The sequence below is a fragment of the Saccostrea echinata genome, unplaced genomic scaffold (genome assembly GCF_033153115.1).
Source record: "Saccostrea echinata isolate AGI-Se365-2 ecotype Australia unplaced genomic scaffold, CSIRO_AGI_Sech_v1 ptg000006l, whole genome shotgun sequence".
NCBI lineage: Eukaryota > Metazoa > Mollusca > Bivalvia > Ostreida > Ostreidae > Saccostrea > Saccostrea echinata.
In genome coordinates, this window is record NW_026889755.1 from 15,958,002 (window position 1) to 15,980,422 (window position 22,421).

A 22,421-nucleotide genomic window follows, 5' to 3' on the forward strand; every position below is an offset into this window, starting at 1 on the left:
TGGAATATCAGTTTTCTAATAATTTAGGATTTTTAAGAAGGGATCATCTTGTTTAGCCAGCTCAGAATAACATCATAATTTCAACACTTGAAGTGTCCAGTGACTTCGACCTTGAGATATATCCCATGAGTCAGGGTCATGAAAATTTTTAGGTAATCGGTAATTACAAATGGTTTAATTTCATTCCGTTGTACTCGATGGTTCCAAAGTCATGGCCCAAGCAAAATTTGAGCATACACAAATTTCAGTGACCTAACCTTTGAGGTGAGACCAAGACAGATCATTGAAAACTTTTATGTCATGGCCAACACATATTAAAGCAATATGAGTTGCATTTTTGAGAATTTTATTTTGGTCTTACAATGTGCTGTTATGATAAATTTGTATGTGATTTAAACCATTATGATCAATTAGACTATAATAAAGTATTAAATTTTTTTCAGAAGAAAGGTTTTTGTACAATGGAATGTATAGTATTATATAAGAAATCAATATTGTACAAGATGAGAGTAATGTAATTTTGCTCCAATGAAAGCTTCTAAATAGTTCTTCCATTGCAAATATGAACAAATGAAGTTTATAAATGTTCTTTTTTTCTGTCATTGAAATTGTTAATTACAATTTTGCCACAAAAATTTCCGACATCAAAGTTGCAGCTCATATTGCTTTAAATGTTTAGTCTATTCTAACTGAGGGTTCAGAAGTTAATAGTAATACCTAGACACAATTTTGAGACCAATGAATAGACATTTATGCCATACCAGTATGTCTCTGTTCTATGAGGGATAACAATTATTTTTAAAAAATTAGTTTTATTTTTTTATTAAAATGATAAGGAATGTCACATTTTACAAAATACAGAAAATTTGGAAAGCATGAATAAATATAAAGTATATGGAAAGCATGAATAAATACATGTATAGAGTATATATCTCTTATATAAACATAAAAATTAATGCAACGCCTACCCAAAGAGAAGTTAGTACAACAACTTTTTTTTTTTTTAATTTACTACACAGCAATGGCATGTTTTTATTATATCTAAAAAAAAAGTGTTGTATAACATGTATAATAAACATACATCAACAAAAGAAGACTAATATAGAGATTACCATTACAATGAGAATTTAGTATTAAAAGAAAAATATCAAACAACGTTTTGAGATAAGAAACTGAAAATGTGTTGAGAATATCACGCTACATAGTTAAAGTACAATGTATATGAAAAGGATCCCACTATCTCTACATACTATAAAAGTCAATTAAAAATAAAATAATTCATGAGAAATGAATTAGTGCATGTATGTAGCTTAAAATCATTGACCATAATGGAAATCGACAACATTTTTGTAAAGTCTAAAACCAATCCCGGCCATATAGGTCGGCTATATGTTTATAGAAGTGTTCCTTTGCATGAAAAGTAATAAATTTTAAAGTCAATAATTGTCATTGACACACACTTTTCAACATTTTTTTCTCTCTTTCTCTACTCTATAAACAAGGGCATTGAACATACTTTCAACTTAACTATAAAACTCATGAAAATAAGAACTAAAGCCATAATAAGCAAATGAATAAGTTTAACAGTATAGATTTTAAATCATTCAAATTCTCAAAATAACGTCTTAAGTTATAAAGTGTTAAAAAAATTGTAAGATTTACCAGGGTGATATTTTCAAAACAGTAGAATTTTGAACAATTCACAATTAAATTTGAATAATTTTCAACCAAACCATGCCCAAAAATACAATTGAAATAAGTATCTCATACACTGATATCTCAAATACCATGGATATATGTCTATGTGATTTTGAAGTCCCAACTACTCATTCTTAAGTATTTTACCCTCATTATCTCGACTCCTCAGATATCTCTAATTTTTTTTCTCGGTCCCATTGAGTTCGAGATATGGAGGTTTGACTGTATATATCAATCCAGGCATTGACTTTTATGCCTGTGCAATCAAAAATCAGGGGCATATAGCTTTTGCCCTGTCTGTCTGTCCACAAAAACTTTGACCTTGCCCATAACTTTTGATTCGTTGGAGTTAGGCTTTCTTATGCCCTGTTCACACGGAGAGTTTAATTTGCAGTAAATTAATGTGAAGTAAAATGATGCAAATTAAACTAATGCAAATTAAATTGTGTTCACACGACAGCTAATGCAAAGTAAACTAATGCGAATTATAATTTTATTTCTAAAACAAGGCTATTCAGTGAGGCTATTATGACGTCATTTACAAATCACGTCATACTGTGCAGAGCAGATAAACATCTGACATAATATCATAGTGTCTGTACACCTTATAGTGATTAACATAATTTTCCTTTGTTTTTCACTTAAAAATAGCACAAGTACCTATATTTGACCATCAACATGTGGCCTGTGACTTAATTCTGACCTTATAAGCATGTGTCAAAATTTAATTCGAATTAGCTTCACTTAGCGTTCACAGGAGCTAATGCAAAGTAATTTAATGCACAGCAAACTAACTAATTAAACTAATTCGCATGAAATTCTCTGTGTGAACGTGGATCAAATTTGTTCGCAGTAACTTAAGTTTAATTCGAATTAAACTCTCCGTGTTTACAGGGCATTATTTAACATGTTTATTTCTGGTGGTAAAGACCTTTCTTTGGGTACCATCATATTTGACCTCTTGACTTAATTTGGAGTTTGACCCACTTTAGCTCAAATTTACCAAACTTTAATCTTGGCTCTTTTAAACAGTTGGTGCTAGGGTGTTCACATTTCATGTGTAAATTCCTTGTAAGCATAGCGGCATATCTTTTGAGTATAACTATCTTTGACCTTGGAGTTTGACCCACATTTAAAAACGTTAACCTTGGCTATAACTGTTGAATGGTTATTAAAAGTACTACCTGGCTTTCATATTTCACAGGTGTATTCTTGTGACAAGACCTTTCCTTGGATACATGGAGTTTTGACCCTTTGATCTTGATCCTAAAGTATGACCCATTTTTTAAAAAAAAAATTAACCTTGTTCATTACTCTTGAACAGTTGGTGCTAGAACTTTCATATTTCAAAAATGCATTTCTTGTGACAAGACCTTCCCTTACATAACAACATTTTTGACTTTCAGGTTTGACTTGCTTTTTAAAAAACTTTCACTTTGCCATATCTTTTCAATAGTTGGTGTTAGAGCTTTCATGTTTCACAGGTATATTCCTGGAGTCAAGACCTTTCTATGGGTACCAACATTTCTGATATCTTGTCCTTGATCTTGGACTTTGAATTGCATGAGAAACTTGAACCTTCGCCATTAGCTGCTGTACGTGGGCATCGGTGTTTTACAAACACATCTTGTTTTGTTTAATCTCCAACTTGGCATCTTACACAGAAAAATCCAATATATTTAACCTTCTACATGCATAGCAGTTAAAAAGCAAGTTTGTAAGAATTTTTTTCCCATATCAAGGCCATACTCTCTTCTAAGTTGACCAAAATGGTCCATTGAAAGAGTGACAATTGTATTAACAGTACTCAAAAACATGGCAGGTTGATACAGTCCAATGCTGGAATGTTTTTTTGTTTTTTCCTTCATATTACTGTATAGCAGGTTATTTCAGCAGGGTGCTAATTTTGGCTTATTTTAGCATTTTGTAGTAGCCCACTAAAATTTTATTTGCTAAAATATTAAGTTTTCTTCTTGGTGTTCTTTTGCAAAGTGCTGGAACTCTGTGTCCACTGAAATAAATAACGCCCAAATTATTGGCATACCTTTAAGCATGCAAAACGCCAAATTTTACACCCACCAAGAAAACCTGCTATACATTATCAGGAGATATCAGGGGCTCTGTGTCACATTGTCAAATACCCTGTTCAGGAAATTTTGTCTGATAGTTGGCTTAGCCCTCTTGTCATGGAATTCTCTGGCTGGCTCTGTGTCCTCCTGAACAGATATCTTAGTCTCTTCACTCACTGTTATTGCTGAAGATGTTGCTTGGCAGTCATTGGCATTTGCTTCTTCAATAAGTTTATCTTCAACACCTGGCTCATCTTTCTTGGTCTCCTCACTTTGGTCTTTTTCTTCCGTTCTTGTAGTTTTCCCATTACCTTTATTGTTAGTGTACCAATTTCTTAACAACGGGATTATTTTTACCAAAATGAATCCAAAATTGCCACACAATGATATTCCAAAAAATACCCAAGCTCTATATAGCTCATTTTGTTTAGATTCAATGCGACCTTTCAAAAAGTTATTTTGTTTCTCACTTGATTCCAGTATTTTTGCGTTGATTTCCTTCTGTTGCCTTGGTGATGGCACACCTCCATACTTTTGAAAGCATTCAAAAATCAGATAGCTTTCTATAGAAGAATAATGTTCCTGACAGGGAGAGAGACTGTAATTTCTGCAATCTGCTAGAACATTGGGTTGTACAATATTCCCACCAAAATTAAATTCTAAGCAAAAGCCTTGTATTGTTGTTTCCTTCCAACAAACAATATATGTTTCTTTTGCTTTACTACTTACGGCATAATGTGGATAAGTACCATTAGAGCAGTTAATATTTTTTGTATATTCTAGATACTCTTTTTTGTTTCTAGGTATAATGTCAGTTTTTGTCATAATTATTTCTTCCTTTGGAGCCAATGCAGGATCCATCAACGTAATCAAAATGAATGCTCCCAACCATTTCATCATCTTCTTTTGGAATACCATTCTTCCTGAACACTTTTGAATTGATATCCAATGACTTCAATCAATGATCTAAAGCTAAATCAAGAAAGGATATGGGTGAACATGGCATGCAGAATGCTTATAGCTTCAGATTAATAAAAATCATAATAAATTTGTGAATTCAGTATTTAAAGTAAAGTTCTCATTATTGAAATTTATGAAATTATGATAAACAAAACTTTTCTGAGGAAAATTTTCTTGACAAAAATTATTCTGTTATTAAAACAAGAGGCCCAAGGGCCTTGAATCGCTCTTCTGATAAACTGTACAGCCTATCACTTCTATTTGAAGCCTCTAAGTATCCTGTATATTTAGATAAAGCCTTGAAATTCCAAAGGTAGGTCATCATGACCTATATTAAGAAAAAAACACTCTGAGAACCCAAGATGATTCTAAGCCAATTAGTACCTGAGAGTAGGTCATGGTGACCTACCTATCACTTGTCATTCTCTGAGGACCCAAGATGCATCAACTAAGTTTGATGATTCTAAGCCAATTAATACCTAAAATATTTTTAAAATTATAACTATAAAATTTTAAAAGTAGGTCACAGTGATATTTTTTCAGATGACATACTTTGAGGACCCAAGATGCATCAACTGACAAAGTTTGATGATTCTAAGCCAATAAGTACCTGATGTATCTAAATAAAGCCATAAAATTTCAAAAATAGGTCACAGTGACAGGGTTCGAAATTCACTATATACAACTCGCAAAACGCGAGTTAGAATTCCCAAATTGCGAGTTAAAAATTAGGTAACTTGCAAAAACTTGCGAGTTGATTTTTTTTTGCATTGAAACTGTAGCAAAATTATATAATATGACAGAACACAATGCTTTTGATTTAAATCAGAAATTTGAATAAAAGTCACACTGTAGTTGTATTTTGTGTATTCTACAGTAGTTACTTTTTCCTTAAGTTACATGTATTTAATTTATATAAATTTAACTTTATATGAAAATTGCCAGTAGTCTTATAAAATTGCAAGTTCACTTTCTTGGTACTCGCAATTATTTGCGAGTTGTAATTTTAGGGAGTTTCTAACCCTGAGTGACCTCCATATTAGTCGACTAACTCTGCAGACCCAAGATGCATCAACTGACAAAGTTTGATGATTCTAAGCCAATTAGTACCCGAAATATTTAATTATAGTCATATAAATTGAAAAGTAGGTCACAGTGACATCTTTTCAGATGACATACTTTGAAGACCCAAGATGCATCAACTGACAAAGTCTGATGATTCTAAGCCATGAAGTACCGGATCTATCTAAATAAAGCCATAAAATTTCAAAAATAGGTCACAGTGACCTCCATACTAGTTGACTAACTCTGCAGACCCAAGATGCATCAACTGACAAATTTTGATGATTCTAAGCCAATTAGTACTCGAAATATTTAATTAAAGCCATAAAATTTTCAAAAGTAGGTCACGGTGACCTACTTTTCAGTTGACCTACTCTGAAGACCCAAGATGCATCGACTGACAAAGTTTGATGATTCTAAGCCAATTAGTACCCTAAATATTTAATTATAGTCATATAAATTGAAAAGTAGGTCATGGTGACCTACTTTTCAGTTGACGTTTTTTTTGTGGACCCAAGATGCATCAACTCACTAAGTTTTATGATCTTAGGCCTTAAAATGTCAAAATTATGCCTCTAAAATGCTTTGAAATCGAATGCCTCAAAGTTCAAAAAGTAGGTCACGGTGACCTTCTTTTTAATAAATATGTTTTACGGCCCCAAGATGCATCATCTTACAAGATTTAATGATTCTAAATCTTTCAGTATTCGAATTAATGACCATAATTGTTTGGAAAAAGATTAGCCATAAAATTCAAAAATAGGTCAAGGTGACCTACTTTTTAGTCGACGTACTCGGAGGATCCAAGATACATCAACTGACAAAGTTTGATGATCATAGGCCTTTAATTGTTCAAAATATGCCTCTAAATCATTTTGAAAAAGAATGGCCACAAAATTTAAAAAGTAGGTCACTGTGACCTACTTTTGAGTCAACATGATATGAAGTCCTTAGATGCATCAACTGACAAGATTTGATGATCCTAGTCCTTATAGTAAGCAAAATATCTAGATTTTAATAAAATGTAATTTTTGGTCAACTTTGAAGTGACCTTGAGACCACACCCTTTGCCCCAGGGTGATGCCTTGAACAATTTTTAATCTTCAACATATCCTCAATCCTCATCCTTTTGTGCAAGTTTGGTGATAATCTGCCCAGTGGTTCTTGAGAAGAAGATTTTAGCAACCAGTACTTTTGTTTCTATTTTCCTAATTATCTCCTCTTGTTTAAGGGTCACAACCCTAGATTTAGTATAAACGGGAGCCCTTGGGAGGATACTCTGTGACAAATTTGACAATAATTGGCCAAGGGGTTCTTGAGTTATGGCCCATATTCTAAAAAGTTTACGCACACCGCACAAATGGCCATAGCATTAGTTCTTTGAGCCTTTGGCTCAGAAGAGCTAAAAATAATGTGGTACTCATTGGGTTCGAACCCTAGCAATAAAAATCCCGAGTATCATTTTCCTTTGAGACTAACACACTAACCACTACACTACACAGCTCTTGACGAATTGTGGCATTTGAATCATGTTTGTGATATGACCCTTTACTAAATGGACTTCAAATATTTCTCAGAAAGATGTGAATGTTGTCATAAAAGTGTATTTTTAAGGTATAGTGGGTCTTTGCTCCAAGTTTTTGTTGACCAAATAATGTATATTTTTTCGCAAACTTTGAGGATAAATTTGAAAATTATGGAGCGAAGACCCGCTCATAACGAAAAATTGTGTTTTAGTATGAGAAAATGATCCTTTTTGCCCTCTCTAGTGTGTGTATGCTATTTCATAGGCAAATAATTTCAATCTTAGTGAGATTTTTGCAAATTGTGGAGATTTTACAAAAAGTACACTTTAATGATAGATGAAATATCACAGAAAATTTTGTTATAATTCAGATCTAATTTTTCACCTTTATGTTTGTTGCATTATAGGCACTTTGCTTGCCTTGTTCGCCCATCTTCTTACATCAAAATCACCTTTAGAGACTTTAGAAATTTTTGTTTTACTTTAATAATAATCGGATTAAAAGAACCAAATTCTCTACATACCATTATGTGGTACAAGTATATTTGGGGGGCAGGAACAATATTTTAATTTATATCATAGCAATATTATACAATAATTGCTGTTTTAAGGTCAGTATTTTATATGTTATGCACATGGTTTTAGGGAGAATCCACTGTTCTTTTTATTCGAACTAAAATGTTTTTATTTGACTTTGTATCAAGACTTTTGCTAGACAACAGAATTGTAGAGACTAGGTTTCATAGGAGAAACTCTTGCTATTTCTGAGTTATGGCATGCTTCTAAATAATGTTTAAAATGTAAAGATAACAAACAGAAATCAGAGATCAATCTCATACAAGAGGCCCATGGGCCACATCACTCACCTGAGCACATTGGTAGGAAAAAAAACCCCCAAAATCAGTTGTTTACAGGGGGGGGGGGGGTGAATTTTAAACTACCTGATGATGCTTTCATATCAATATAACAAATGGCTTTGCTGTTCTTGAGAAGAAGATTTTTTCCCATATATTCATTTGTAAAAATTTGATCCCCCATTGTGGCCCCACCATACCCCCGGGGGCCCTCATTTGAACAAATTTCATTCTACACTACCCAAGGATGCCTCCACATCAATTTGACTAATCATGGCTTTTCTGTTCTTGAGAAAAAGATTTTTTCCTAAAAATTCCTATGTAAACTTTGATCACTCATTGTGGCCCCACCCTACCTCCAGGGGTCATGATTTGAACAAACTTGAATCTACACCATCTGAGGATGCTTCCATAGAAATATGACCAATCAAGGATTTGCTGAACTTGAGAAGAAGATTTTGAAAGTTTTTATTATATACTCTTATGAAAAACTTTTTGTGGCCCCATCATATCCCCGGGGTGGGTGGGGTGGGGGTGGGGGGGTGGTGTCATGACTTGAACAAACTTGAATCTACACTACCTGAGGATGCTTCCATATAAATATGACCAATCATGGCTTTGCTGACCTTAAGAAGATTTTTAAAGATATTTTCCTTTATATTTCTATGTAAAACTTTGATCCCCCATTGTGGCCCCACCCTACCCCCGGGTGTCATGATTTGAACAAATTTGAATCTACAGTACCTGAGGATGCTTCCATATAAATATGACCAATCATGGCTTTGCTGACCTTAAGAAGATTTTTAAAGATATTTTCCTTTATATTTCTATGTAAAACTTTGATCCCCCATTGTGGCCCCACCCTACCCCCGGGGGTCATGATTTGAACAAATTTGAATCTACACTACCTGAGGATGCTTCCACATAAATATGACCACTCATGGCTTTGCTGTTCTCAAGAAGAAGATTTTTAAAGATATTTTCAGATATATTTCTATGTAAAACTTTGATCCCCCATTGTGGCCACACCCTACCCCAGGGGGTCATGATTTGAACAAACTTGAATCTACACTACCTGAGGATGCTTCCATATAAATGTGACCAATCATGGCTTTGCTATACTTAAGAAGATTTTTAAAGATATTTTCATATATCAGTCAGGGGTGAGACTGAAATCCGTCATTTCTGAAAAATGATGGATAATCGTCATATTTACTAACTACGTATTTTTGTCATTTTTGCTTTTGGCTCAGGTGAGCTAAAAACCAGTGAACAAAATGATTTGTGAAAATAGCAAAAACACAGACCCCTAGAAATACCAGAGGTTGGGTCAGGTGCCTAGGAGGAGTAAGCATCTCCTGTATGACAGTCACACCAGTCATAAGCTCTATGTATTGATTAGATTACGGAGTACTCCATAGTCAAATTCAGCATAAAGCAATGACCTAACAAATGGCATCAAACAAGTCTGACAAAATACAACCAAATGATCATAATGACAGCTAGGTTGTATTTAAAAACAAGGTCATAATAAAGACCATAGTATTTGTGAAAAGCTGACTTCAGACAGAGTTGCTGAAATCCTTGTAACATCAACTTTGTCAGTAGCTTGCCTTGAATGGTTTAAAAAAAATTGGAACTTATTATATCATACTTAAAAAATCCTTCAAGTTGTATTACTCTTTTATTACATTGACCTATCGTCTACATTATCTACAGTTATTAAATATAATAGGAAAGTAAAAAAAGAAGTGAAAAATTTCTCTCAAAATTGAATACAAAATTTTCTACATGACTACTAGAGACATGCCTAGCAACAGCACCTCTTCCTCAATGGTCAAGAATTTCTAAAAATCTGGTAAAAGCAACCTTGCAAAAATACTCTGCAAGTAAATATACAGGAGCAGAGAAGAAGATCAATGCATTTTCACTATATAATATTGAGCCCAATCATAATACCAGAACTCCTGACCCCTAGGGGTCATGAATTTCAAAATTTTGGAAGAGGAACCCTTGCATACCAAATCATATGCTTAATTTACCTGCTAACTACCTAAAAGCAAAGAAAAAGTGTATGAAAGAATTTATGCATTTTCTCTATCTCTTTCTGAACACATGGGTCATGAATTTCACAATCTCGGAAAAGGTAATCATGATTATCATAATAATGCCATCAGTTTGATGATTTGATATCCTGACCAGAAGAATTTTTTCAAAGATAAGAACTGCATTTTGATTTTTGGCCACATCTCTTTTGCCAGAGGCCCAGGGACTTCAGAAATGAAAATGTTTGTTTCCGCGCCCTCAATGTGCTCAACCCATAGATGAAATTTATTTATTAAAATTTGTTAAAATTGGTTCAGAGGTTTCTAAGGAAGGTGCTGAAAATACTCAGTTGTTACTTAATACCGACTTGTTCCAATGGCACAATGACAATGCACAATGCATGAAAACAGGTAGCAATAATTCTCCTGAATGATTTAGGTGACAAGTAAAAATGTTAAGGTAAGTACAGTTATTAAATTTGTACATGTAACTACATACACTGCAAGTCTTGAAAGATCAAACTTTCCCGCTCCTGCTCAGTCAGCCAGTATCCACCTATATGACGTCACAGTCTCACAGACACTTTCCACACAACCAGCAGCGGACCAGAAGATACTGCTTGAAGACAAGGTATACTAAAGACCTGATGAATAGAAGTTTAATTAAAATCATTTAATTATTTCTGCATTGTTTCTATATTTTTGTCTTAGAAATGTGTTCTGAATGTTTTAAGAACTCTACACTTACGCTTTTCACTGCTCTGATTCTAAACTTTCAAAAAATGTCTGACTCATTAGACAACTTTGATGACACCATTAAAATTTATTGTGTGTGTACGTAAAATAGTGGGCTTCATATTTTAGCAGCTTTGGCGTGGACAACGGTGCACAAATTCATGAATACCGCTAATAAATCATTTATAAATACAATATATGGCACGCTTGTGTGTAGCGCTAATTCATGAATACGCTAACAACTCAATACTCAGCCATTGTGCTAAATTTTGAATACACCAATTTATATACACGTACAGTATTGTTTACCAATCCTGTGCACATGCACATATCAATTACACCAGTTAGGGTTGAATACCATTAAGGATGATACCAGAGTGGTATTTTTGAAATGATATGTACTTTTAATGACACTTCAATCTATCAGTATATCGGTCAGAATAATCTAGATTAAAAAATGATCAGTTCAAATGCCTTCATAATATTTTTTTTTATAATTATAAATGCTTTTAGAAATCCAGAAACAAAGACTGAAAACAAAGTCTAGAGAGGCCAGAAACTGCACCAAGCTTGTTCTCTCTAGACTTTCCGGGACACCTCTACATTTTTCATAGTTAGAAATCGGCTAGGTTATAATCAAGGATCTCTTATATGACAAGTTCAAATTGGCAGATGATTGAAAGGCATTATTCAATCATTTTTGAAGCTAGATCTCAACCAACATCAATAAAAATTGTAGATATTGATTAAAATGAAGTACTGTGAACCGAGACACCCCCTGAAATCTAAAGATGGTAACTGTTGTACCTTCCTTCTACTTATATACAGTAATATGACATTTTTAAAAGTGCCAATTTAAGCAATTTTTTATATGAGTGTATTCATGGTATTCATGCAGACACACCTAGAAAAGTACACATAATGCACAAAATATGTACACCATCCTGAAACCAAGTGCCTCTTGGGTGGGGTTGGGGGTTTACACTATCCATTCATCAAGACGTGTCTATGATATTTCACTATAGATTTAAATGAAACCAAGCTATGTTTATTTTTCAATTTAATTTTATGTCTCCCAATATTTTCAATTGTTATCAAAATGGAGTTACCCCCATACTTCACAGTTTCAAACAAGCACAGTGATTTTTTTTTTCCTGTCTTCTCAGGATATATTTCATTTCTTCTATAATACTGGTATTTTCTGAATATGTCTTGTAAGAAAACATCATATTAAAAAAAAATACATTTATTCTTGGATTGCCTCCATTATCATATAGATATATAATATATAAATATATTGTTTTTCAATTTCTTTAAATTTCTTTTTTAAACTAGGTCTATGAATATTAAAAAATCTCTTGAGTCTTTAATAGTTCAAGTACCAACACTTCAAAAAGTTTTCAAAAACTTTGATACTTTTTTATTGTTTTTTTTTTCAAGTTTACGTGGAAAGGGGGAGTTAGTCTAGACTGGTGTAGTAACAACAGGTTTTATTAATATTTATAATTTAGTACATACACAATCCACTTGTCCAGTGGGTCTGGTCACGTGCCAAATCACTGTCTGCTGCTGTACCAGTCGCTGTTGTTGGTGTCATAAAACACGTCCTCGCACTTCGACGTCTCAACGGTAAAAGGCCAAATAGACGTAACAGAGGGATCCGGGTGGTTTCGTACCCATTACCTGTTCGCGAAAAGTGGTTTCGCGCCATGACCCTGTTCGCCTCGAGTGGATTCACCCCACGAGGTCTCCTTCAAACATACAGTATAATTGATGTTTATTTAAGCGAAATTCTTTTGATCAATGGGTGTTTAGATTTTCATAATTTATGAGCACTTCAATTAAAATTAATTAATTAGCCTATAAGTTGCCGAACAATACCAATAATAATTTCTGATAAGACAGATGATACAAACTTTTCTTTCAAAAATCATAACACAGGAAAAATAACTTTATCATGATGATAGATAAAATTTTTCAAACTAAATTAGATCAGTCTCTCATTTATATCTTCATGTGTATTTATTATGGAAAATGCCCATTTGCAATATATACACTGAATCCTACCCTGTTATTACACTGGAGGATAAAGGTTTTTTTCATGCAACACCTGCACTGCCACCTCCAATGGCAAATTTTCATACAAATTCCTTTATATCTGACATCATATTGGTGGCCATTGAACAGTTGAGTGATGGGTTTGCGTCCTAATAACCCTAGAGGAAAGGTATGTTTGGCTAATAATGCACACCTCCCCTCCAGAAGTGGCTCTTATGTCCTTTGGAAGAGCACCAATGTCAAGATAGTGAGGATTCTTCAGTTAAGGAGGTTGAATCCCTCCCAGAGGAACAGGATGTGCCTTCCCATGGCCTCCACCTGGATCCATCACCATTGGGGTTTTAACTAATGGAACAGTCCCCATTTTGGCCAGGGACCAGATGAGCAACTCTGGCCATATTTCAATTGTGTTTTTGGTGCTTTGACCCACTCCATAACATTAGTGGTAGACCTGACTTGATTGTTCATCTGGGAATTATAACAGAGTTAATGCCTGGTGAGACATGTTATTGAGATTATTATCTTTGACCCTTATTCTCAGAATGAATCCTGGGTGTGGCTTAGCCTGGGGCTTACTAGCAGTTTCCGGGAACTTCACTTTAAAAATATAATTAAGGAAAAAGTTCTGAAAATTCTCAATTTACAAATGATGCCCAAAAACCTTTCATTCAAAGCTTACTACAGTAGATTATTTGGATTTATCTAAACTACATTTATAAAAAAAAAAAGACACATACAAGGACAAAAGGGTATAGTATTCAGTAATATTCTACAATAACAACAAAAATATGATTTAATTTGATAAATTTATTTGATAGAATATATTTTATATGTATATATATATATTTATATAATAATTACTTATGTCCCATCATCACATCATGAATATATTTTGAAACAAAAAAAAAAAACCATCATGAAGTTGCTAATCAACCAAAAAAATTAAATGATTCCCCATTCTTTCTTTGTGAGAACTTCAAGTGACAAGTGATGATACCTGGTACTATACAATGCATGCTAACCTATCGTAATGATTAAAGCAACAAGGCAACATGCCTATAAATGAATGCACTATGACAGTATAATAATGTAAGATAATTAATATCATAAGACAACCAAATACATTTATATATATATATACACAATACAAAGTGACCAGACCCACTTTGCTTCAGAAGTTACTTATATTGCACTTGTGCCTTACTGGCCATTTCCAAAAAATATTCACCATTCTCTTTTTTTTTTTTTTAATTCTCGAATTAGAATAAATAACAATAACTTATAACAAAGAAACACTTTATCTTGGTCAACTCTTAAAACTGTGTAATAACTGGGCTCTTAAACTGTGTAATAAGTGGGCTAAAGTTTGGACACATATATCTAGAAGTAAGGTCCTAATGGGTCCCCCTTAGTGTTGTTATGAAGTGCAGTCATATTTAGAATCAATGCATAAATATTAATTTCTCTCTTTATTTAATGTTCTTCTATATCAACCGAAATTTCATGTGAGGGACTATTAAAGAATTTAAACAATATATACCTGTATCTTACAATTAAGACCATATAATAATGCCAGGGTAATTTTGGAAAATTTGCAGGTTGGAACAGTGATCAAAAAGAAGTTCTGGACACCATTTACTTTCTACTCAAAAACCAAATTTTAGAATCCATAATGGCCTACATATAGGTATCAAAATTCAACAATTTGATTCCATTTATGGAATCAATGTTTATTAATGTTTATTGCCTTGTTTTTCTTGATTGAAATGTAAACAATGAAGAGACAGTAGAGTTGGACAAAAAAAATCACCAATACCCTGAATTAATGGAAACTGAAATAACCTATCACTTTCAAAGAGGAAAACATCCTGAACACACACAAAAAAAATATTGTCATGTTCATAAAAAATACAACCTTAAGATATTTGCAAAGTCAAAAAATAACAATGAAATAACAAAGTTTATTCAACAATTTTTCGAGCAGGTTACGTATGTGACATGACAAAATGGCAAGGCCGGCAACTCCGCGTGTAATATGATCTAGCCTCCAGTTCTATTGTAAGCTTTTAAATAATGATCATCTTAAACATCCCACTCCCCAAAGTTAAATTTCTTTCTGATATGGAAAACCTTTATGAACAAATGTGAAAGAAAAAGAAATAAGTACCCATCACTCCTCAACTAATGACCATAATAATAGTAGTTTAAAAACATTTAAATGCATCACAATTCTTTGAACTATGGGCTAAAACAAAGGTCACTTGAAGTCCTACAGTGATATCAACATGGCCTAGGGAGATATGCATTTCCTATACTACTGGTGTATAGTGTATGTGATATTTAACTAAGTGATATCTATTTCAATGTTCTCTACTTTTTGACAATATGGACAATCCAGATTTCTTTCTTGGTTTACAACATGAAGTATTCTGTACATTCTTTAGGTTTTCTGTATTTTTGTTGCCAATAAAGAGTGGTATAGATTTATACGAGAACATATTTATCCTGATTCCACAATACAGAAGATTACATTTTCCATGATGATGGAGGTAGGGGTGGGAGGAGGGGGGGGGGGGGTCTAGGTGGTAGGTAAAGAATCAAGCTGATGATAACTTTTTCCTTTTCAGAAAAAATTATATGCAATTTTTCTTTGTTTTGTTTATTTGAATTTATGACTGCACATACATAAAATTGCTTCAATAAATAAAACTTCACAGTCATTTACGTTAAATGACAGTATGTGAATTAAATTGAAAAAAAAAATCATAAATGTGGCCATTTTAGGACTGGTCATTTGATTGCTTAATTAACGAAGAAAAAAAATGCATGTACATGACATAGAACGTAACACAGCAACATCTGACTAGTGAAGGGTTTTATAACAAATAAAATAGTACCAGTAACTAGTGCACAGTGCAATTAAATATAATATATATATGTATATAAGTTACACAGTTTGAAAAGTCAACAGGTAGATCAGAAAGCCTGTCTAACATCAGTATCAGTCCCCGGGGGGTGGGGGGTCCAAATAATGTTTTCATCAACTTTCTGGTCATAACTATTGACAAACATCAATGTTTTATCTGGACTGCAGTGGATTTTATGATTACTTAAAATTCAAATTTAATCAAGTCTTTTGACAAAATAGACAAACGACTCGTCAAATGCAATCTGATTTTGACATACTTCATCTTAAATACATGCCCAAGATTTGTGAAAATTCAGAAAAACACACACAAAAAAATGCATTGAATTGGTACAGGTTACACATATAACTATTTGGCACATTGATATTGAAGCTGTGTTAACAAATGTAACAGCCACAACCATTACTATAGGCTGAATAATGCAGACCAGGGGCAGAGGAACAAAGAAACGACAAGCATTCCTAGCTCTAGGTTTGAAAAAAAACATGGAACACTTAACATATATCATGTCCCATATTTAATATACAATAAATACCTTTTAATTTATTGGAGTCATTAGATATTATTGGTCAGGCCTGTATTGTGATTTTTTTGTGATGACACCTGAATGGGGGTAAAATGTCTGTCACCTTGATGATTGATGGGGAGGGGGAAATGTTTGAGGGGCCCATAATCAGAAGGAAAAAAATAAAGATGATACAAAAAAATACATAAAAATAATTCCCAAATGGAGCATCAATCTACTCCAGCTCATGTACGATTCTTAATACAGAGATATTAAGACTTGATATTAAAATTTTCCCAATGAGGACAAAAAAAAATGAAGTTCCCCTCTCCATAGTGATTTTGGCAATAACAATAAATAAGTAAGATGAGAAGCAGTGTTTCCACATAGTTTAACATTGGTCATCTAACACAAAGTCATGGAAGCTGTGAAAAATATATCTTTATACATATATAATATGTACACAACATTCTAATCTGCAATAAAACATTGGAGAAAAAATGTACCAATCTTCAAAAATAAGATTTTCTGATTATTTTCAATGAATAAAACCTGGAGACAACACAACTGATTAGGAGAGATTAAGCTGTGAATGTGGATCCAAATGGAACCAAACACTTCATAATAATCTGCAAGGATGTCAAGCACACTCACAGATTTTACAAGCAACATCTATAGATAGATTTTTTTTACAATTAAAATTTTTAAATTCACATGTAAATGCTGTAAGACACAAACATCTTCCTAAGTAAAATGTCATGACTTTGAACAGAAAAAAAATATCACATGAAACATCTACATGGATAACAAACTGCTGCACATCAACCCTTCATCCTCTGCTAGCCACTTGCTAGCCTTGTTGAATCAGATCTATATCATAATATTGCATGGAACACATTCCACTGAAGCAGATCTGTGGCACTCTCCGGAAGCGATATGCAGTCAAATCACGATTAAATCCATGGAAAATTTCCCCCGTGTTATCAACTCTAGCCCTGGAACCTTAATTCTCATCTTGTGGCCTGACTCGATCTGTATTTGATGATTTGCTGAGCAACGAAAGCGACAAGCACAGCAAACACAACGAAGCCCATTAGGATGATCATGGCCCACTGCTGGTCAGTTAACTGTTTAGGCTCTACTAACTTAGATTCTTGTTTAATGTCTGTTTCTTGTTTACTGACCGGCTCATGACCTTGAGTTGTGAAGGTCACTGCCGGACTGAACGCCCCCACTACTTCGGTCCCATCTTCACAGATTCGTATTGCACAAACACGGAGGTGATAGTCTGTTTTTGGAGACAAGTTTTCCACCTGGAAACCAGTGTCCTCTCCTCTGTATATCTACAATAAATGATATACTCTCTCATTTTATTCCACAATTATTTTATTGTACCAAAATGTAGCTACATGACTTTATCTTTCATGATTTATTTAGTTCAGAACTAATACAACTGAATCATCCTTGTGCATCTCTATTTATGCTTTCACTTGTCTCCCTATTAATACATGTATCTTAATTTTTTAAATTTTAATAAATTAAATTAAATTTAAATTAAATTTTATTTAAATAAAATTAAGGTCAAGATCTAGTAAATGACTTTAGACTAATTGTTTGGTGCTAGATCCATTATGACGTCATAATCAATTTCAACTTTCTTTTTCCCGTACTTTACGGCTCTAATATAATTATGTAGAAAATAAAGTATTTTCAAGGAATTCAATTTGAAATCATGTGAAAAGTAATCCCGATACCTATATTCAATTTAATATTATTTTAAATTAGAGGCCAAGAACATACAAATTCCCGTTTTCTGAGAGACTGTAGGCAATCTGGATACAATTCTATGGTCTGATATGGAAAAAACTACTGTATTCATGACTGGTTTTCTTAATTTTTCATTGAAAATGACAGTTTAAAATATGATTTTTCGTCTTGATTACCTACAAATCATGCCCCGAAACACCTTATTTGACCAAGCTAAAGTTATAAAGCATCATTAAAGGGATTTATTTCTCAAATTTGAGAAATCTGTAGGCATCCTTCATTTACTAGATCTTGACCTTAAATAAAACTATTAATACATGTAATTTAAACTACAGACTCCTCTTTCTCTACCTTTTGATATTCCTGTTCCCCCTGTAGCTGTAACAGGTACACCACAGAGTCTCCCTGTACAGCTTTACACGCCGGCCACTCCACACTACACGAATGCTGAGTGATGCTCGACACACGAGGAGCTACAATAAATAATTTTATCCCATTAGCTATTTTTGTACATTATCATCTTTTCACACTTATGGGATCTAATACGATCCAACCATTGCAAATTTTTATTGTAACAAATTATATGTGACCTTTTTCTGAACCTTATATTTTTAATTTCATTTAGCTCATAAAATTTGGCTTACAAGTTTGTAGTATACCTACAAATAAGAAAGAAACCAAACTGTCATACCCCTCTTCAATCTTCCATCTTAGAGGTATAAGAATATTTTTTGGAAAATATTAAAATTTTTCTTTAATATGAAGCTGTTATGTGTGTCAGAAGGACAGGATTAGCTCTCTAAGTGCTTTTCAACATCAAAGTAACTGCTGGGGGTTGCGAAGAAGGTCTCCTCCCCCTATTTTATATCAAACTACTCACCCCTCACTGCTGGGGGAGGAGCTTTGGTTGTGGTGAATGTGTAAATTTCTGAATATGGTCCACTTCCTACATCATTACTGGCATAAATTCTGAAGTTGTAATTTGTAGTTTCCTGTAATTTGTTGACCTTGAAGAAATGTGAGGAGCCTTCATATATCACCTGGAAGCTACAAAAGAGAAACAAATTTTACAAAATATAATTTCATAATGCTTGAATCTTGAGGGAAAACACTGATATTATTACATAATTGATCAATCAATTGGCAGTCAATAATACTCACTTTCCATCTTCTTTCTCCATTTCTAACGTGTAGTGATTCGTATCTAACCCCCGCTGGTCACCCCACTTGAGTTTGAGACTGTTTGGTGCTGGAGCAATACACTCCAGTTTGGAAGGGTTTGGAGGAAGTGGTCTAGTGGTCACTCGGACTGGTGCACTGAACGGACCCACACCGATACTGTTCACAGCTTGTATCCTTATCCTGTCAAAGTATAACAATCATAAGTTGTAAGTTATTTGGATAAAGTCATTTTAATTTAAACCTGTGTCACTTAATCAGAAGATCCATATTTTTTTTCTAAATATCATATTAATGAAAAACAAAACACAGTGACTATCTATTGATTAGTAATGAATTTCATCATGTACTGAAACAAATCTAAAAACAAAATGTAAAATTTTCTATATAACAATTTTTTTTATTACTGAACTACAGAGATAAATGGCAATAGACAAGTAGACAAGACCTATTTTGAGGCCCTTACTTATAGGCAGTCTCTGGTGACAGGGTCTCTATGGTGTACTCCGTGACCGCCCCTATAGTGAACTGTTTGTCCCCCACCTCAAGGTTGTAGGCAGTGATGTCGCTGCCGTTGGAATTTGGCTCCTTCCAGTACAGAGTAATAGACGTGGCGGTGGAAGTGTGACGGATGACAGTGACAGATGATGGACTAGAGGGTGGGGTCACACACGTCCCCACAGGGCTGTACGGGCCGTGACCAGCACTATTGATTGCCTAAAACATAGAGCATTTCAAGCTTTTAATATGATCTATTACAGCAGGAAATAACTTTTTAAACATAGACCAAAACGTGAACAATGCCCCTTTGAAAATATTATTAATGGCCAAATTTCTTTGAATATCAATTTTCCTCAGAAACATTGTTCATGTCTTTACCACAAAAGAGCACTATACATACCTGAACCCTAAAGAGGTATAAGGTTGCAGGGGTGAGACCTTTGATTTCATAATTCTGATTAGGACCAGTGTATAACTGAAATTCAGGGAAAAATCGTTAATAATTCAACATGATGCCAAAATTAGATTTACGATACCGACTTCATCTAAAACTTTAAACATTTCTCAGAAAAATAATGGGTGTTAACAATGCTGAGAAAAAGCATATTTAGATTTGTCAAATAAAATGTCAATTATATGTAGGAGTAAAAAATGTGACAAATCATAAATCAAAAAATAATTACCAAAGCAAAATCTGTGACATCTGTTTTCTGCTGCCATTCCAGGCGATACTCTGTGATCGTAGCACCATTATTAACAGGGGGTTCCCAAGAGACTAGCGCGGAATATGCAGATTTACAAACTAACTGGGGGGCTTTGGGAGGGTCAGGAACACCTGCACCACTGACCACCTCAAACGGGTCAGACCATCCACCTCCCTGTAATAGAAAGCAGGCTCATTCAAAGGTCTGCACATGTGAAGATTAATGAATTGGTTAATTGTGGATTTGGTAACATATAAATAAAACATTTTTAAAAAATAGGAGAGATACTTTTGAAGAAGAGAAAATCATGCAATAAAACAATTTCATAAAAAAAGAAAAGATATTTTTGAAGATGAGAGAATCATACAATCAAATTTATTATGGGTATTTTTTACCTTTAAAAACACTACATTAATGAACAAAAATTTACCCCCACTCTATTGAAAGCTCTGACTTGAAACAGGTATGGCCTGCCTGGTGATAGACCTGCCACTATACAGTCTAAGTCTCTCCCCTTGTACACTTCCCGACAGGTGTTGTCAGGGGTCACCATCTGGACAGCGTATTCTGACACTGCAGCACCACCATCGTATTCTGGACATGCTGCAAAATATGAATAAAATTCTTACTTTTCAAAAGACTTTTCTTTCTTGTTCCCTGTCTAAGGGGTACAACTAAGTGATTTATGTACATGACTATGCTGTGAATGCTAAGATTTGCATGCTTACCTCAAGTGAAAATTTACATAAACTTATTAATTTCATGTGATAGCCTCTTACCCCATCTTAAATGCAGAGAGGTTGCTTTTGGCTTGCCCTGTAGCTTTGGGGCTTGGCATTGCCCTGGAACAACAGCTTGGGTGGTAGCACCACATGGCTCAGAAAACTGAAGATAAATAATATGTTTATCACAAATCTTGTATAAAAGGCAAAAATGGAACAGAATGTCATTCAAAAGGTTCAGATGTTCTGGTTTCTTACTACAAGTTAAACTTGCACACACACACACATTTAAAATTTGTTTGCAGGTAAGCATGTAAAGTTTCTTCCTTATTTTAACCTCACAGAAAAAAACAAGTGGAAATGGGTAGCAATACTGACCTCACTCCTTCCAGCCACATTACAGCAGGCGACTCGGACCATGTACATCTGACCAGGAGTTAGACGATCACAGACATGTTCTCTCTCAGAGCCCTCATATAGAGTCTCATAACCTAAAACACAACAATTCAACTAAATAAATCTGTCAACTTGTTATGCTTCATTTCTAACATTTTGAATTTCATTTTTTTTAGATTCACTACATCACTGTTACTGACTTTTCTTACAGAAGTTAAAATTGAGTTAAAAACCAGGATAATAAAATATATACAACATACACACAGTTAAGACACAGTGGATATCAGCAGTAACTAAAGTGCACTCATTTTGGCAAGAAATTAGTGCTGACTTTTACCTTTTGTTTACCTTGCCATATATTTAGTTTTTAGCATATTCCAAATAAATTGCAACTGCAATTAAATCTTAGGTGAACTGCTCAATCATCAATAAGTGATGTCAAAACAGAATTTATTTTTTGGGACAATTCGTGAATTATTTCTATTTCCACCATGGAAGAGTTAAAGTTCTTACTGCACTTTTTTGTGAAAAAGTTGGAAAACGTACAAAATCTTGCTGGATTTCTGGGACAATCGTAACATGTACACAGTATGTTGATTGTTGAGGAAAAAATGCCCAACGAACATGAAAATGAGACACTGTATTGTTGTGGACTTTACAAGCATTAAAAGTAGAAACAACAACGATATCAATTTATATATTTTACAGCTAGTT

The 22,421-nt window shown here is 33.8% G+C and overlaps 2 protein-coding genes across 7 annotated transcripts in view; both read right to left on the reverse strand.

Annotated features, from left to right (window-relative positions):
* Positions 1 to 3,599: 3,599 nt before the first annotated feature.
* On the reverse strand, positions 3,600 to 12,511 carry LOC133180567 (uncharacterized). Of its 2 annotated transcripts, none has more exons than XM_061315051.1 (2): positions 12,467 to 12,511; positions 3,600 to 4,739 (listed from the first exon to the last, which is right to left on the reverse strand). In XM_061315051.1, exon 2 carries the CDS (start codon positions 4,683 to 4,685, stop codon positions 3,810 to 3,812), a length of 876 nt encoding a protein of 291 aa, XP_061171035.1. In that variant the 5' UTR covers positions 4,686 to 4,739; positions 12,467 to 12,511; the 3' UTR covers positions 3,600 to 3,809. The 2 variants fall into 2 exon arrangements, 1 of the variants encoding a protein (XP_061171035.1); XR_009720363.1 differs by lacking the exon at positions 3,600 to 4,739 and adding an exon at positions 10,746 to 10,857 and having other exon boundaries at positions 12,467 to 12,505.
* A 1,287-nt stretch (positions 12,512 to 13,798) lies between these two features.
* LOC133180299 (fibronectin type-III domain-containing protein 3A-like) overlaps positions 13,799 to 22,421 on the reverse strand; it is a 55,962-nt gene continuing 47,339 nt past the window's right edge. For all 5 annotated transcript variants that reach the window (XM_061314842.1, XM_061314841.1, XM_061314846.1 and 2 more), the window contains 10 exons: positions 21,690 to 21,802; positions 21,369 to 21,474; positions 21,020 to 21,192; positions 20,569 to 20,763; positions 20,286 to 20,360; positions 19,851 to 20,101; positions 19,367 to 19,567; positions 19,086 to 19,252; positions 18,557 to 18,678; positions 13,799 to 17,781 (listed from right to left, as the gene is read on the reverse strand). In XM_061314842.1, the coding sequence (XP_061170826.1) occupies positions 17,449 to 17,781; positions 18,557 to 18,678; positions 19,086 to 19,252; positions 19,367 to 19,567; positions 19,851 to 20,101; positions 20,286 to 20,360; positions 20,569 to 20,763; positions 21,020 to 21,192; positions 21,369 to 21,474; positions 21,690 to 21,802 (1,736 nt within the window). In that variant the 3' untranslated portion in view covers positions 13,799 to 17,448. The remainder of the gene's footprint in view (positions 17,782 to 18,556; positions 18,679 to 19,085; positions 19,253 to 19,366; positions 19,568 to 19,850; positions 20,102 to 20,285; positions 20,361 to 20,568; positions 20,764 to 21,019; positions 21,193 to 21,368; positions 21,475 to 21,689; positions 21,803 to 22,421) is intronic.

Coding starts and splice junctions, on each gene's coding strand:
- LOC133180567 (XM_061315051.1), bottom strand. CDS start 4,685: ATGGTATTCCAAAAGAAGATGATGAAATGGTTGGGAGCATTCATTTTG.